We start from the raw sequence: 18,299 nt of genomic DNA, 5'->3' as shown, positions 1-18,299 counted from the left end.
GATTTGCTCAGTGTGACACCAACGTCTCAATGACCGTTATCTCCGTCCACAGAACCTGGTTCTTGAAATCTTTTCCCACTCATGCACTGATCAGGCTCAGTCCTGCTTGGCTTCCTGGAGTCCTTTAAGCGAAACATTGGGATCCTTCGGGGTGAACATGCCCAGCTGAGATACGAGCACACATACTCGCGTGCAAACAAATGCACATATGTGCAAAATATTGGAAGGAGGTAGTGAAAAATTGGATATTAAAAACACACACGCACTCTCCTCCCACACACCGCTTTTTTTAGTTATTAGCAACATAACCATTAAGCTTGCTGACTATTTTAATAATCAGCATATAAATATGGGACTTAACAAAAAATCCCATGGTTAGTTTGGTTTTATAATTTGCCGATTTATTTTTAACCTCCTCCCACTCGTTACACGCGCACGCAGCGAGAAGGGCATTCCTGCTCATTGGTCATACAGCCGGCATCGTCTGTAAGTTCATCATCGTCATCGTCGTGACGTTGAGCGTTTTACATCGTGCCGTCTCACGGGGGAGCTTTGTAGCTCTGCCGTGCCATCGCTCGCCCTGCATGTGCCGGGCGGGGCGGGCGGGGCGGGGGCGGGGCGGGCGGGCGGGGGGGGGTGCGGGGCGGGCGGGGGGGGGTGCGGGGCGGGCGGGGGAGGGGTGCGGGGCGGGCAGGGCGGGGCGGGCGTGAGGGGGGGGGGCGGGCCGGGCGGGGGGGAGGGCATCCCGGGCTCTGGGTTCTGGCGCCAGGGCCGGGATGGGGCTTCTCCCCCTCGTGGCTCTGCCGGGGGGGAGGGTCGGGGGGGGGGGCATCAGCAGGCCAGCTCTGGTGTCAGCGTGGGGGTTGCCTCCCCTCCCCCCTCGCCCCTCCCCCCGCCCAGCTGGTGCAGGATTGTGGAATCCGAAGACGAAATCGCCCTGAATTCTGGCGGCCTCCTATCTCTGACGTGAATCCGGGGCTGAGTGTAATTTGTAATGGATGAAGAATCAAACGCCGCATTCGGCAGTGCTCGTTTCAATTGACGGCTCTGAGACTCGTCGTGTAACTTACACATTCCTGTGCAAGGGTGGGTGGGGGGTGTAATTGAGAGTACGTCGCGCTGAATGTTTTTTTTCATCTCAGAAGTATCAGCAGGGTTGAACTTGCTTATCACTTGAATGGGAGATCACCTGGGCATTGCAGGTGTTGTAGGCTTGGGCTGCGAGGTGGCTAGGAGATTTCAAGTTCAAGTGCATTTATTAGGTATAGCTCTGTGAGCCATTCGGCTCTTGAATCGGGTGCAAACGCAGCAAACAAAAAACAAAAACAAGAAAACCTCTTAAAGTGACTATGTGTAGATGGCTGCACAGCGATGGATTCCTGAATCTATCTGGGTCGAGCTTTGCGTGTTACTTGCTCGCACGTGTGGGATTCCCCTTCATATGCGTGGGCGTTCTTCGGTTTCCTCCCGCGTGCCAAACTCTCAATAATGGAATGGACCAAATATCATAATACATAGCGGGGCCCTCCTCCTGACAAAAAGGTGTTCCTGGCTAAACGAATATGGGGCAGCTGGGTGGCTCCGGACTCGACTGCCATATCAGCCCTGAGCTGCTACCACTTAACTCCTTGGTGTAAACATGGGTCTCAACCAGCCGTGCTTAGCCTGGGTTCTCACGTGCAGAGACTGCATGATGGTGACAGCTTAGTCACCAGCTACTGCAACATACAACGATCGTAATATAAAATTTAGTTCCTTGATTTTATTGTGCTTTTGTTGCAGCTGGGCTAATAAAACAACAAAAAATTGTGCGGGGAATTCGAGCGGTGTGTCCCGGGTGATTGTAGGAAATTCGAAAAGGAATTAAATCATCATAATCATCATCATCTTGTGGGACCATTCTGTGATACAGTGCGCTGCATTGGCAGCTGCCAGAGTTCTCAATGGAAATGTTTCCATCTGGTGACATGCAAATATCACAGCGTTAATTATAATTGGGGGTAAATATGTTAAACTAGCTGTTCACTTAGATACCCACCTAACTTTATCATGATTCCCTTGCCGACGCGAGTTTGATTTTTTTCATGAGAAGAAAAAAATACTTTTAAATCGGTCAAAATCACTCGAAAGAGTGACGTCGCTGCAGTTATGAGCGCGCAAGGCACAACGTGCGTGAGTGACTCCGCAGTTATGTCACTCGACTGCTCACGGTCGCAACTTCCAGTGCTTTATTTTCGATCAACGAAGCTCGAAACTGGCGTCGGAGGGCCAGGAGACGACGCAGCCTCGGTCGTGCATCGACAAGACAGGAGCGGGTTTGTTATATTGGATTGTGTCCTTTGCACAGTCACAGAGGGTACAATTATGCCTATGGGATCCAATTTAATGAGCACGATCCTGGCCTTACGGAATCCGGTTTCATGTTAATGACACAATGCCTTTTGAAATTCAGCCACTTGTTGACAAGCCGAGCTCTGTGGAATATATGCTGTGGCCACTTTCTCTGGTTTTCGCTGTGTAAATCCCCACGTAAATGAATAAATAGTGTTAATTCTGCTTTCTTTGTTCTTAGGCCTATCCTATGGATTAACGTAAGGATGTAGTTACCCGTAAACAGCGAGCTCTACGTGTTTTACCCTTTCAAAGGGACCCCTGAACTAAATGCGAACTCATATTACGAAGGGTGGGTGGGTGGTGACAAATGAGACAATACATTTGTTGACATGCAGCCAACTTCTTTATGAGTAGCCAAAGAAAGCGTAAACATTCCACGGAGCACGGACACCGTGGAGATGGAGCGACGAAATCAGTCAATGTGTAGATGCTGGATAGATCCTTGCATCCCCCAGACTGAGATATGGCGACAGCTTGCTAAGGCCTTCATACGGCAGTGGATTGATCGTGGCTGATGATGATGACGAAATACTATCTTGCAAGTGATTTCGTTTTGGCATGAAAGTGTATCTGAAAAAAAATCCCCGCACGTTAACCGTATTTTAGAGCACTCCTTAGAGACCCGCAGTGTTATGCGAACGGTAATTGTTAACATAATATCATTCGCGCACAGTGTCCCATTAATGCACGCACACAGGGCACGCAATTCTTAAATTGTGCACGTCAACAAATTAAGCACCGAAGCTCTAATGAGCGTGGTAATCGAGGTCATTAATGTGCCACGAATTACACAACAACGCGATGCGCTTTCCGCTCCGAGTTCTGTGCGACCGCTAACCGCTCACGTCCAGGTCATCGGCGCATGAAATGCCGCGCGCAGAAGTCGTCTCCCGGGGTGAACATTATCCTCGTGACCAGCGTCGCGAGACGAGCGCGGTTATTTAATGGGTCGTGGTGGGGGGGGGGGAGGTTTCCACCAGCCAACAGCGCTTATTTAATGTTTTGATTTCCACTCGTCGTTTCGTTTGTTGTTCCCTTCCCCCGCTCCTCCGATTAGCACGGCGCGAGATAAGTTCAACGTAGTACATTCATTCCACGCGCTCGCCGTCAAGTGCCACGTGTCATTCTCTGCAACAGTCAAATAAATTATGGGGAGAGCCTTTGAGGCTAGCGAAGGAGCAAACTCATGTTTATTGTAAATATTGTCCAGATATGTTGAACGTGCATTATTGTCAGCACGGGACAATTGCGGTGTGAAATTGAGGCGGCCATGCAAACAAGCACTGGCACAATTTAACAATTAAGTACCAGTAATCTATCTTTGAAGTGCTTTTGGCATTAAATATCCATGTGCGTTGCTGAGGCAATCTCTCACAAGCATTATTGGTTGAGCTGGTTTTGATTTCCTCACTTGAAGGACACCTTTTATAATCAGCCACTGCGCTTTAAAGAGATTCCACACCTTGATTCCCCGAATGTTGCAAACAAACAAAAACGTTTCATATCTGGAGGAGGCGCGTGTGATGTCGCATTGCATTTGTTTGTGGTAGCCGGGTGTTCGGCAGGACTGTCTCGTCTTACCTTCCTCCCTCATCGGCCAAGCCAGGCAGAGCTGGCCTTCCTCCGCATCCCATCCACAACCACCGGCACAGAACTTCAATTCGATCAATGGCATCGATCCCTCGGCGCTGATAGGTGCATTGATATGTTTACGGTAATGACCATCTCCGTGCCCGCGGTGTCATGAACCTGCCTTCCCACTTATTAAATCCCTATCAAGGCCGCCAGAGCGGATGAGCACACGCGTGCTCTGATTAATGTTCGCTGCAGGGAAGCTGTGCTCATCGCGGGACATCGATCACGCCCTCCCGTCGTCAGGGCCGGCTGGGGCTGGTGGGCAGTCCGACGGTCTGGCTGGATGGCTGGTGGGCTGACTGGCTGGGTGGCTGGTGGGCTGACTGGCTGGGTGGCTGGTAGGCTGACTGGCTGACTGGCTGGTGGGCTGGGTGGCTGGGTGGCTGCTGTGCTGACTGGCTGGGTGGCTGGTGGGCTGACTGGCTGGGTGGCTGGTGGGCTCACTGGCTGGGTGGCTGGTGGGCTGACTGGCTGGGTGGCTGGTGGGCTCACTGGCTGACTGGTTGGTGGGCTGACTGGCTGGGTGGCTGGTGGGCTCACTGGCTGGGTGGCTGGTGGGCTGACTGGCTGGGTGGCTGGTGTGCTGACTGGCTGGGTGGCTGGTGGGCTGACTGGCTGGGTGGCTGGTGGGCTCACTGGCTGGGTGGCTGGTGGGCTCACTGGCTGGGTGGCTGGTGGGCTCACTGGCTGACTGGCTGGTGGGCTGACTGGCTGGGTGGCTGGTGGGCTGACTGGCTGGGTGGCTGGTGGGCTGACTGGCTGATGGGTGGGCAGTCGGGCGGTCTGACTGATGGGCGAGCGGGCGGGCGCATGGACGCGAACGATGCCACCTCGAGCCGTCCCTCGCTCTGCTTAATTGGGTTGAAATAAATACGCAATAAGTGCGTCGACAGTTGCCAGCGAGATGGAAGCGATCCTTTGTTTGGTTTCTTCAAAAAGGTTTAGTTGCCTTTAGAGTCCTCTGTAAAATAATAGATGCACTGGTTGTAATAATAATAGTCGTTTATTTATCCAGTAAAGTCTCCTGACTCTTTGTCGACCCATCCTGGACTGAGATGTTTGTATGTCAGAAAAAATAACACTCGAGCACCCAGGTAAAATAGACTCGCACGAGGAGATCATGGCCCAAAACAAATTTGGGAAGAGGTGGGCAACATGCAATTCTTGCTTCACAGCATTCTACTATCCGCCTGGTAGCCTGGTTGGTTGAGCATTCCTTTATGTGTTCTGTTTTAAAAGGGCAAAGGTGCAGCCCTGCAATGACTTACTCACACCACTGTTGACGGAAAAGCCTTCGCTAAAAGGTGATCAAAGAGGAGACCCCCCCCTACCCCACCCCCGGACGGTGTTTTATCCTCCTCGTCCAGGCTCGCCAAGACGTCTTGGCAGGGGCAGCTATATACTAATGCAGAACAATTTGAGGTTGTGTAACTTTAAATCAGTGGTTCTTCTTAACCTGGGGTGCACGCACCCCCTGGGGGTGCGAGACACGGCCAGATTTATTTCGAAGGTAGATAATCGAAACACAAATTACGCACGGGCACGAAAGTACAACTACTTTGTTTCATCAAACCCTACGTGTTTATTAACATACATTTTTTAAGCGATTATAACCAAAGGGGTGCAAGGCTAGAGTAAAGGTTATAAGAACCACTGCATTAAATTAAAGTACTCCCCGTAGGTGCCCTGCGGAGCGGTTGACAGCTTGGGCACAGCGTGTCGAGAACCTGGGGGTGGACGCAATGGCCGAGGGCGTGGACGGCGTGGGCGTGACATTTTGAGTGGTGGGGCAGCTGCTGCTACTGCTGCTGCTGGCTGCCATCTGTGCAAATGAGCGATGATCGGCACAAAGTGTGAGCTAATTTGCGATCGCTGCAGGTCATGAAAGAGATTGCCGTTTGTGGAGAATAACTTTCGTTAACTGAAAGAACCACAGGTCACATAAGGGTCGTTATCCGAAATGCTTCAGGATAATTGGGCAAGTAGCGAGCGCGATTACGGCTCGTCGTGGCAACGCGTGGCAGGGGTTCGTCTCGAATGCGCGTGGATGTTCTAACGAAATTTGGGGAAATCGAATTAATGTGTGCCGTACGTTGTACACGTAGTCAAGGTATCGATTCCAAGAACACAGGATGAGATGTTACTATCCTTTGTGCAAGCACTTCCAAGAGTTCATGAACAGTGAGCCTGGTGAAATTTGGGGAGCGCATCGTCAGTAGTGAACCTTTGGTTCCTAGGGTGTTTGGGCCTTTCACACTATACACCCTCCCCAAAGGCGGCCAGCGACAGGGTGATCAATCCTACGCTTGCGTCCCATTCCCAATTAGTCATAGGAGTTGCCTTGTTGTTGATAGCCAACACGTAGTCAAGGTATCGACAGTTACATAACACAAATTGGGCTTATTTGCTGTGAAAATATAAGACTTTTCTAGATGAAACAGATGGTAATGATGATGATCAGTTCTTTGATTATCCACTGTTGGATAAATATTTTTTCCCCACATTGTCTTACATGTGGATTGTTTAACCATACTTCACCTATCTGGTAAAATGGGGGTTCAGGACCGGTCCAGGTATCGCCACAAATAGCGAGGAATTACACTCACTGGGTTTAACGGAGCAGTGCATGCACCGTTGTGTGCCACCGCTCTCACGGATGAAATAAAAAATATCTTCTTTTTATACCCGACAGAGCGATCACTGCATTCTGAATGGGGGCGAAGCTAAGGCCAGGCAGACATAGAACAGTGTGCACGATATCCACCGCAGTGGCCACCATACTTCAGGACAGGGAGGCGGCTAGAATTCACGGTGCCATCACCTTCTCACTCGTGACAAATAGGACAGACATCGGTCCTCGGTCTAGACTGGGAGAGTAGCGGGAAGTTTGCACAGTTGGGCAAAATTTGCTCTCGATTATGGGAGCAACAGAAGACAGAGGTTGTCCTCCTTTCACAAGGGGATTGATGAGCAGTCTACGAAGGAGGCCATGTCATCGTCATCATCATCACCACCCCCCACCCCTCCCTATTTAAACCGTGTAAAGTAGATGAACATAACCATGTTATTATAACGTGTTGTTATAGCATAAGCGCTTGCCGAATAACATCATTTCCGTTGATAAATAAGTATGTTTGGAAGGTGATGTCTACGTTACACACGTCACTGTTGGGAAGAAGCGAGTTCGAGTTAAGGAGCCACTGCTGGTGGTGTGGTGAGTGCCGATATGGATGTATACTGAACTTCTTTCGCACCGTACGTAGCCAACCGTGCTAATCGGAGGTGCGATCAAAGTGTCGAGATTGCTGCGAGCTGCGCTTTGGATGCTTCGGGCACACGAGTGACTTTGAAGCGGCAGCTTTGAAGTGGGAGGAAGTGGGGACGAGGCGAGTTGCTGCATGGACGAGAGGCACCACGGTGGTCCAGGAGATGTTAACTCCCTCGCCTGGTATGCAGGAGGTCGTGGGTTCGATCCCAACCCTGACGCCTGCTGTTGTATATTTGGAGTTTGCGTGACCTCTCTCTTTCTCCATCATCATCACGGTGGCTAGGAGATGTTGACTACCTCGCCTGGTATGCAGGAGGTCGTCGGTTCGATCCTGACCCTGACGCCTGCTGTTGTATATTTGGAGTTTGCGTGTGTGTCTCTCTCTCTCTCTCTCACCATCATTATCACGGTGGCTAGGAGATGTTGACTACCTCGCCTGGTATGCAGGAGGTTGTCGGTTCGATCCTGACCCTGACGCCTGCTGTTGTATATTTGGAGTTTGCGTGTGTCTCTCTCTCTCTCTCACCATCATCATCACTGTGGCTAGGATGTGTTAACTCCCTCGCCTGGTATGCAGGAGGTCGTGGGTTCGACCCTGACGCTTGCTGTATATTTCGAGTTGGCATGTTTCTCCCCATGGTCGTGTGGATTTTTCTCCGGGTCCTCCGGTTTTTTTCCTCCACGTTTAGAAAATGCATTTAGAGTATCTGGCTGCTATAAATGTCCACATTATAAGCCACTACGTTGAAATATCATTCGTGATAGCCAGGTTGCTTCTGAAAAAGAGCTATATATCACAGCGGGCCTTCCCTGGTAAAATGAAAAAGTTCCGCTTTGTAGTTTCCAGTTAACGGTGGGTAATTAACCTGGGATGAACAGCGGTAAGAGCGGGCAATCTCCTTTTTGCTTCTTGAAAGTCAACGTCACCGTGAATACCCTCTGGGCCACATTAAGGTGGCGGTAGTGACAGCTTCTTCCTGATTTGGTTCATTGAAACATCTACGAACACAGAGTGTCAAGATTTTGAACCTTAAAAAAGAAAGCCTATACATTATTAAGCAGCGGTGATGTCATCTTCAGTATAAGGCGAGGGCCATGTCTACTGCAGAATAATATGACGCTTGCTTTTATAATTGAAACGCAAAAGATCTGTGGCTGATGCATGCCTTTGGAAAACAATTGGAAATCAAGGTCAAGCTTCTCTTGAAAGAAGCCAATTTGCAACAAAACTTCACTCTTTAGATGAAAACTGCAAATTGCTTGAGGGGTTTGAGAGATTCATCCCTTATGGATTCAGAGATTTGTCCACACGGCAGATGCAAGAGGTGTTTTCGCCGCCCACAGTGTATTAATTGTGAAAGTGAAGGCTCCTCTCGAGGCTATAAAAATAAAAGTTTCGATGTGCACAGAGAAGCATGGAGAGATGCACCGAGAGATTAAAGGTGGACCACATGGATAAGCTAACAAACACAAACCAGAGGCATCACATGGACTGCTGAGAAGAGTCGCTGTGCTTGGGCAGGATGCGTCTCGTAGAATACGCGATGGCCAATGAATGAGGCTCGTGACAGAATGGCAGCCAAAATCAAGGAGAGAACTTGCCGGAGAGGATGACCCCCACCACGGAGATGGAGCAATGAGATCAGTTCACGTGCCGGAGTAAGACGGATTGTGGCGTCGCAGGATCACGTGTGATGGATACCAACAGTACGGGGAGGCCTTCATCCAGCAGTGGATAGTCGGTGACTCATGATGGCCAATGTCAAGGAGAACTAACATTGAGGCCTTGAAATAAGTTGAGTCTTGCACTCTTAGCAAATATTACAGGGACACACTGTTAAAGCATTAAAAAAAACCCGGGTGTAAATCTTGTGCGAGCACAGGCAGATCAAGGTGCGTTTATTTGTCCTGGTGTCAAAATTGGTAATGGATGTGGCTAAAAATAGATTAGCGCAGGGAGATGATCCATGCGCTGCTTGTGTATGGACGTTTCGCGAACAATATTATCTATGAGAAGTGTTTTTTTTTGGGATAGATTGCGTAAATATATAAAAGTGTCGTTAAACCCGCCACCACCCAACACAGCCAGGTGGTGGGTTAGATCGCGTGATTATAAACGTGTACGTTCAAGCCGCCACCACCCAACACGGACAATTAGTAAGATTTGTCACGTAAACAGAACATGGCAATTCGTTACTAGTTCAACACACCGGTGTGCTGTACTAGTAACCTTACTAATTGGCTGTGTCGGTGGTGGGTTTGACGACACATTTATATCTACGCGATATAACCCAATACAACCTATATTATCGAATTGTAAATGTTGTGGGTTTACTCTCCAACACACCGGTGTGCTGAGCTAGTAACTAATTGGCACTTTATTTAGGTGACAAACCTTCGTAATTAGCTGTGTCGGGTAGTGGCAGGTTTAACGACGCATTTATATTTACGCGATCGGACCCAATCCACCTCTATTATTGTGGATGTATGTGGAACTTCTTTCGCACCATACATAGCCAACCGTGCTAATCAGACGTGTGAAAAGTTAAGACCTTGAGAGGGGATGCCATGCGCATGCAGACGGCAGTCGAGACGTCTGAAAATATTGATTTATAGTACATTACACATTTTAAATGATCAGAATAATAATCTTCATTTAGACTGGAAGAATCCGATGAGCTATGGAGCTGTTTTCCACAGACGTCCAGTAAAGTATGAACTCCACACGGCTCTAATCTACAGCTGTTTGCAACCTTTACGCAGATTTTTCGAAGCGTCGATGTTCAGGACGGTTTGCTATTATCGCCGTTTTGCAACGGTGGCACAAACAGTTTAGTCGTATTTACCATCACGAGGTTCAAAAGGCATACATATTCGGCATGTGCACAAATGAAGAATCAGATTGACGGACAACTCATGCCAGAGGGAAAGGCAAGCTTTTTGGAGATTACAAAAAATAACCCGAAACACCTTCGGTTGCCGATGGGCTGCTCGGTAAGTGGAATATCTGGTCAATACGGGGCAGCGTGGCTGTATTTAAGCGTAATTGATTTGAGTGCCGTGGGGACAGAGGAGTCAGAAGAGTGCAGCTGGTGAGCTTTTTTTGCCGAGATGGCCCTGAAATTGTATGTCGTAGCAAATCAGCCCCCCTCGTGTGTGCCAGACAGGGGCTTTGTCTGTGTGCTGACGATTGAGTGCACGTGATGGGCAGAGGCGATTGGAGTAATTAACTAAACTCATTTTTTCATGAGCAGGTGAGAGGCTGATGAGAGACCAATGCGTCCTTTGCAAAGGAAATGTCCACGCGTTCTGTGGAGGCCAATCGGTGCATCAAGACGCTTGTGGAACGGGAGCAGAATGAGCTACAAGTGAAAGCAATATTTTTTAGATAATTTTTTTATTCATTCAAATCTTGCAAACGAACGAGGCATTGTACGGAAATCAGCGAAACAGGCAATTATGGTTACATAGTGAATTTGTGGAACAATAAATAGTACGAGCGATAAATCGAGCGGGCTCTGCAATTGAAATTGTCAAATGAGGCCAACCACGTGAGATGAGAGCAGGAGGATAACACCGCAACACGTACACCGTTAAAAAAGCAGACGGTGAAGTGTAACTTCAATTCAATAAAAATGCAATTTTAATTTAAAGCTTTCGTGACTGCAGGGATTCATATTCTTGGTTCTTTCGGTAAAGTCACGTAGAAGGGAAATAATAAAATAATATAGATATAAAACAATACAAATTCTCACGACGTTTCGACTGCAACACAAGCAATCATCATCAAGTGTGAAATCCACAGCAAGAAAATTTAAAATTCAAAAAATGTATTGCTGTGGATTTCACACCGGATGATGATTGCTTGTGTTGCAGTCGAAACGTCGTGAGAATTTTTATTGTTTTATATTTCTATTATTTTATTATTTCCCTTCTACGTGACTTTACCGAAAGAACCAATAATAAAAATGCAATTGTTTCATGAAAAGAACATACCGCTATTGTAAATCCCATCTCGTTTACGGAAAGGCGTATTATGTACGAGTAAACACTTCGTGTGTATATCGATGTGTAATTCCGTCATCTGAATAAATAACAAATATCAGAGCGATAAAACCGCGGGGCAGAGGTCGCAATCTGGTACCCGATACCCGTACCCTACCCGATACCCGGCTATCCGTACCCGGCCGGGTACGGGTACGGGCACCCGTTTGCGACCCTGGTGCGGCCGGGTACGGGTACGGGTAAGGAATCAAAACCCGTTTGCGACCTCTGCCGCGGGGTCAATCGTCGACGCGTCATTGTCGCTCGCGTGGCGGTGGTAGCGGCGGCGACGCGCGGACCGCGGCGTGCCCTCGTGACTTCCTAGCGCCTCGAATCGGTGTCTTTGACTCCTGCGGAAAATGATTATAATGACAAATTCAGGAAGTTATTGTACTTAAAATAAATGCGAACGGGGATTTTTTGTATTGTTTATCCACTTTGATTATTTTTTGGTTAGCGCACCGAGCTAGGAGCCAGGTGACCCGAATTACGTTTTGACTCTGCCTGACATCAGTGGCAAGCGATATATCTGATCCAGTTAAAGAACCAACCACCCCACCGGCCCCCTCCTCAGCACCTTCACCAACCCCTCACTTGCCAGTGTGGTGAAGTATGGTCAAACAACCCCGATAACCAAAAGGACCACGGAGAGGCCTTCATGAAACATTTGAAATTCAGTCAATTATTATACGTTTCAATATAAGTTTCAAGTGGATTTTAGTATATTTTTTAATATATATGATGTTCATGTTCATATGATTTAAATTGCGTGGTTTATTGAGATGCATTTGTACGTGTACCTGCTTTACACATTCAGTTATGATTTCTCTCCCGCTAAATCACAGTCTTCTTGAAGGAAGCGAACCAGGCCAAATGTTGAGATATGTTCTTTTCCTTTCATCAAAAAACATTCCTCTTTAAAATGTGTTTCTTAACTCTGCTGCGTTAGTGGGAGTTTTGTAGGTTTAAGAAAACGAAGGGAGACCTTAGGCTCCAAACATGTTCAAGGGGTCCTCGATCAGTGAAATAAATCACCAAATTTCAGCTCGAGTTCAGATCCTAATCAACATAGAAATCTCATAATTCTCAAAACACGACGACAACGTGTGTTATTGTTATTAGTCTATCAATGTCACGATTGTAACACAACTACTGATATAACTAGGTTACGTAGCTTGTTCAGCGAATAATAGTTTGTGGTCAAGCAACGTTCCCAAACATTATTTCTGTTTGGAGCCTTCAATGGGCCAGCAACACCACCACCGAAACCATACAACGTACACACGAGACAACCGCTTGGTATTGTTAAACTAAAGTAAACCATTCTTATGTTACCACGTAATGCACACTGAGCTATATAGCTCTTTTTCAAAAGCAACCTATCACAAATGATAGCTCAACGAAGTGACTTATCACGTGGAAATGTATCGCAGCCAAATACTCTGAACGAATGTTGATTCTAAATGTGGAGGGGAAAACCAGAGGACTCGGCGATAAATCCACGCGACCACGAGGAGACAGACACGCAAACTCCCAATATACAGCAGGCGTCAGGGTCGGACTCGAAGCCACGACCTCCTGCACACCAGGCGATGGAGTTAACATCTCGCCACCGCGACCTGCCTTGCGACGAAACACACGCCGATAACCGCCTTGATCGACGGCGAGGGCGATGGGTTGATCCCCCCCCTCTCTCTCTCTCCTACCGTGCCGCACGCAGGCCCCTTCTGCAATGCGACCCGGGATGAGATCGGGACGTGCTGGCCCAGCAGCGAGTCGAGTCGCGTCGTCGTGAGACCCTGCCCGGATCGGTTCAACGGCGTGCAATACGACACCAGCAGTACGCACGCAACAGATAAAGATCCCCCGTATAGCCTTCATAGACAGTTTTTTTGGGGCAAGTGCTGTTAGCAAGCACCTATGAAGGCCGGCACGGCACACGAGAGGAAAGGTAGCTAGCACCACGCCCGGCCGCCTTTGTCTCCCTAGTGGCTATGATTAGACACCGCATTGGGTACACATTGGAGGCTGAGTCGATCTAGAGGAGTCCCAGGATCAGCTCAGATAATCTATCACTGGTATTGGCCGCGAGCGGGAATCGAACTCGGTTCGCCCGGTTCGTAGCGCAGCGCACACACGCTAATGCACACACACGCGTGGGCTCGCGCGTGTGCGCACGTACACACACCGCACGCGTGTGCGCACGTACACACACACACGCACGTGTGTGTGTGTAGTTTCCGCCGAGCTGCCATGCCACGCGGTGCCTGTCACTCACGCCGCAGCATGTTCCAGAAGGCAGGTGTGGCAGGGGGCATACAGACTTCATGCTGCGAAAGAATGCCAGCACTAATATTTATATACGGGGGTGACGCGATTGCCTTTGGGCCCGTTGACCAATTAGAGTTCTCAATAGGCCTTGACACAGGGTTGTAGGGATTTTCCAGCCAGGCAGCTTGTGCATTGGAATTGTATTGCAGGTGCTGTGTATTCAAAGAAAGCAAATTGCACTGAAATTATTTGGCAAATTGCAGATGGCTGTAACATTTTAAGTGTGTAGGTAACGAGACTTTTCACATCACAAAAAATAAAACTTTAAACTCTCTTGGGCTATGCGCCTCCTTCCACAATAGTGCCTCCCAGACATGTGTTTATCAACCATGCCGGCCTTGAGCTGGATTCAACTTCACATGTTATCAGCAAGACGTGATGGTCTATCTGAGCGTGCCCCAAGAGGCCCTGGCCATTGGTACGGGACACCCAGTGCATGATTTCACCCAGAACAGCACGCAGAGCTGTTTCGGGAATTATCTTGGCACTCCACATTCACCCATCCTTATTTTAGCCTCATTATACTGCAGTGGTGGGTATGCTGGTGGCAATATAGGGTACAATAATACATGCTTATTATAGATATTTAAGTAGTTCGTGTTCTACACTGACAATCACTCATCCATGCCAGCCTAGCTGCATCCCCTACGACATGGGGTGAGAAATTAAGCCGTGATAACCACAGAACGACCGTTGTGTTTGTGTGGACAGAGAGCGTGTACCGCGAGTGCATGGCGGATGCCACGTGGGCACGACGCTCCAACTACTCGCTGTGCGAGGCAATCATCCTGAGCAAAGTGAGTTTGCCTCGACGCGTACGACATGTAATACATTACACGTATACACATCGAGAGTGGAGGCAACGCACAGCGCTAACGATACAGGAGGCTACGCTCACATCAGCGACAGACACAACAGAAATGTTTGATTTTTGATTTAAAGCTTTCGTGACTGCAGGGATTCATATTCTTGGTTCTTTCGGTAAAGTCACGTAGAAGGGAAATAATAAAATGCTACAAATATAAAACAATACAATTCTCACGACGTTTTGACTGATTGCTTGTGTTGCAGCCGAAACGTCGAGAGAATTTTATTGTTTAATATTTTTATTCTTTTATTATTTCCTTCTACGTGACTTTACCGAAAGAACCAAGAATATAAATGTTTTGAGTCTTTTTTCTTTTACAAACGACGCCCAGGCGTGTTCCTGGTGAATTACTTAAAGCTGTGGACGCCGTGCGAGAGAGACGCTCCCGCCGCTGGGTGAGAGATGCCACCCCGGGCCCTCGGAGTGTGAACTGTCGCACTGCGCAAAACTCCTCGCAGGAGGTGCGACTTCTCGATTGTTGTCCTTCCCCCGCAACTTCGATTAGCACGGTTGGCTACGTACGGTGCGGGAGAAGCGCATACATACGAGCGCAGATGGTGCGTGTGTCTTGAAGCGAAAAATAGCTTGGGTCCTCGGTGGGCCTGCGATGATTCACGGCTGTTGCGCGTGGCACCAAGCTGTCGTGAGCGAGGCGGCGAGCGAACGGCAAGGCCGGCCGCGCCGTGTGGAGTTCGTGTCGTCTTCAGCCGACTGCATGCATCCACGTGCTCCAGAGCCGCAGTCGAGGGAGAGCGAGGAAACAATCTGCTACACGTTAACGAGATCGGAGCGATTGCTCTGACAGTGGAGAATAGTCATCCACGTGTACCCTTCCATCTGCGAGAGGAATGATGAAGTCACATTTGGCACTGACAGAAATTCAGGCCTCTTCAAAAGTGCAGAGACACTTTCATCGTAGGCTACTGCATGTGGGTTAGTAAGAAGGCAGACACACATTTTAAGGAGTTGGGTTTAAATCTACCCCTGGGATGTCTCGTTCACCAGTGATGCTCATCAGCCATGCTCAATCCACTGCTGGATGAAGGCCTTCCCAAACTGTCACTAAACTTCTTGGTCCTCAACAATCGATCAGCTCCTGCACATGCATATCTAGTTTGTAAACAATGTTAAACGATTACTTAAAAAAAAAAATTCCATCACTTGGGCCCACCAGTAGACACCCTCTCGGATTAAAAAAAAAGTAATCGTTTAACATTGTTTACAAACTAGATATGCATGGGGATATTTTTCCTGTCACCGTTTTCACTAAATCCCATTGCACCAATATTGACAAACTTGTCAAGTGGAAAATGTCAAGCTTGACAGGAGACAACGTCACATCTCTTTGAGGCCAAATAGTGTCCAATGCCTGCGTATTGTGGGCAATATCTCAATGTGGAAACGTTTTGGCCAATACTGTTTCATGAGCCTATATCCTCAAAATCACGTGGTTGGGTTGAGTATTCACAACGCGCGGGTGGCCAACATATTTGTTCAGCTCGCGCAACTCAAATTCTGTTCTGCCACAGCCTGCGCCATAGAACATTTGCGGTGGCGTTAAGTTTTGCAGTCGAGATGTGTGCTTTGCCAAGAAAATAATTTTCAACGGACATAAGCACCAAGGTTGTTTGACGAGTGAGCTTGAGTAAAATGCTTAATTACTTTTTGTTTTGTGTCAACTTTCATGTGGCTCAACCTGTTGCAAGTCACGGCCATAGAGACCATTTGCATAGGGCCTATTTTAAACAGCAAGTGCAGCGCAAAGAGATGTGGAATTCCATAGCCACAGGGGTCTCGCAGCTCTCACATGCTCGACCCCCATCTAGTTCTGCACTGTGTCGCTTTAATAACAGACACACGGGGGGCGCTAACTTGGAAAAAATGATCAACTAAACATGAATGCATTTAAATAAATATAATACAAATTGGATTTACAGGGCATTGATCAAAATGCATTCGCATCTCAGGATGCTGCAGAAGTAGTGGCACGTTTGTATAATGGTGAATAAGAAGACGGCATAAATACCATCAATCATCATCATCATCACTGGCCATGATCTACACACTGCTGGATTAAGGCCCCCCTGCATCGTCCATAACCCTCATGTACTTGTGGTGCTACAATCCATCTGGCTCCCGCGCATGAGCTAATCTCATCGCTCCACTCTCGTGCCCTTGTTTACCTCATTTTGTCTCACGATGGAGGCCACGGTGTCTCTCATCTGCGTTCGTTCTCTGATCCATTTGCTCGTCTTTCTGCCTCTCAGCATCATTCCAAGCGCGCACCTCCACGCAGCTTCATGCACATTACAGTTTTTATTCCAATTTCTTTTTCCGCGTCAATGCTTTCCCCAATCCATTCATCGTAGCAGGAAATATGCGCTGACTTGAGGTACAATGACATTCAAATCTCCAAAGCACTCCAGCATACCCTCACTTCACATCTATAGTTCATCATCTTCATCCCAATTCACCTTCAACAATAACCCTGAATATTCATACTCTGTTATTTTCCAGTCGTTTCCTTCCCAACAATAATTATCTTTTGCTCAGAAAACTTGTTGCATGTAACTTTTGTGTTGCTCTTACGCATTCCTTGGCCCGCATTTGCAACATTTTTTTGTTGACTTCAAATTTTCTTGTAGTTGAATTCCTACTGATTCAGCATGTACATGAGAAGAGGCGCTGCCAGTTATAGGCAGTGGCAGAATAGAATGTCTCGATCAAGGGCAAGGTGTCATTCGCATAGATGGCAAGTGAGAGGAAGTCCACGACTGTTGGGGGCAGCAGAGGAGAAGAAGAAACCTCCCACATGAGCGACGGTTGACTTACAATATCAGCAGGAAGAGAAACAGTGAAGCTGACACACTTCCCATTTCACTCCTGTGACCGGCATTTCTGGAGAGTGATTCGAAGGCTCGCAGTGATAGGCAAAGTTGAGTTTTCCCAGATGTATTCTTATCCGAGGTTCCATGTCCATCACTATCAGTTACGGGTGAATTGACCCACTCAATCCCAATGCAGTGACCTAGCAACGTACACGATGGCACAGGTACTGATAACGGCTAAACCTTTCCAACCAAGTCCTCCAAACTTTATCAGGGTTTTCGTTACACAAATTGAAAATGTTTTCCCCTTCTTGATTGTGTGCCAGTCATGTCCCCGTCTGTCACAGGGATAAGAATCACGATGCTCATGGAAAACTCTCCGTGCTGAGGACAGAGCTACCTCACCTGACACGGGAGGAACTCTGATGTCTCATGGTTTATCCACCTTGATTAACAGTCCGTTGAAGCCTTGGCGTGTTCTATTAGGAGGCGCACTTTAACCCTGTGGGTATTATGCTTCGCTGTGCCACAGATGCAGTCACAATCACACCCTTATGGTTGGAGGGGAGTAAAATTATTGACGATAATTATTTAAAATGCAGCTGTGCAGTGGAAAAGTGCCGATCTCATAATCGGCAGGACATAAGCGCGGTGGATGACTCGGCCCATCATCCTTCTGGGATTAATAACACAAGAAAAACTTTGCGGAAAGTAAAAAGTGCTCGTCCTTAATTCCACCAGAGGAATGTGTAATTCCCATGCTTTGCCCAGGAGTGCCAATGGACATGTTTGTATGTCGAACCTATTTAGTAGCCAACTGCGCTAATCGGAGGTGCTGCAGAAGGACAACAAACTAAACACACAAAAAAAACTGTGTTAAAGAAATGAGGTTTCAGTCGAGGTTTAAAAGTGCATAGCTCCAGTGGCTTCC

At 48.0% G+C, this 18,299-nt stretch overlaps 1 protein-coding gene across 1 annotated transcript in view; it reads left to right on the top strand.

Annotated features, from left to right (window-relative positions):
- The first annotated feature begins 13,096 nt into the window (after positions 1 to 13,096).
- The window catches only part of LOC144724728 (corticotropin-releasing factor receptor 2-like), a 31,598-nt gene continuing 26,395 nt past the window's right edge, over positions 13,097 to 18,299 (top strand). The window contains exons 1-2 of the mRNA XM_078604076.1: positions 13,097 to 13,181; positions 14,384 to 14,469. Coding sequence (XP_078460202.1) covers positions 14,404 to 14,469 — 66 coding nt within the window. The 5' untranslated portion in view covers positions 13,097 to 13,181; positions 14,384 to 14,403. The remainder of the gene's footprint in view (positions 13,182 to 14,383; positions 14,470 to 18,299) is intronic.

This window comes from Lampetra planeri, chromosome 2 (genome assembly GCF_965212315.1).
Source record: "Lampetra planeri chromosome 2, kcLamPlan1.2.h2, whole genome shotgun sequence".
Taxonomy (NCBI): domain Eukaryota; kingdom Metazoa; phylum Chordata; class Hyperoartia; order Petromyzontiformes; family Petromyzontidae; genus Lampetra; species Lampetra planeri.
The sequence above is the reverse complement of the archived record's forward strand: the minus strand, read 5'-3'. Positions and strand labels throughout refer to the sequence as shown.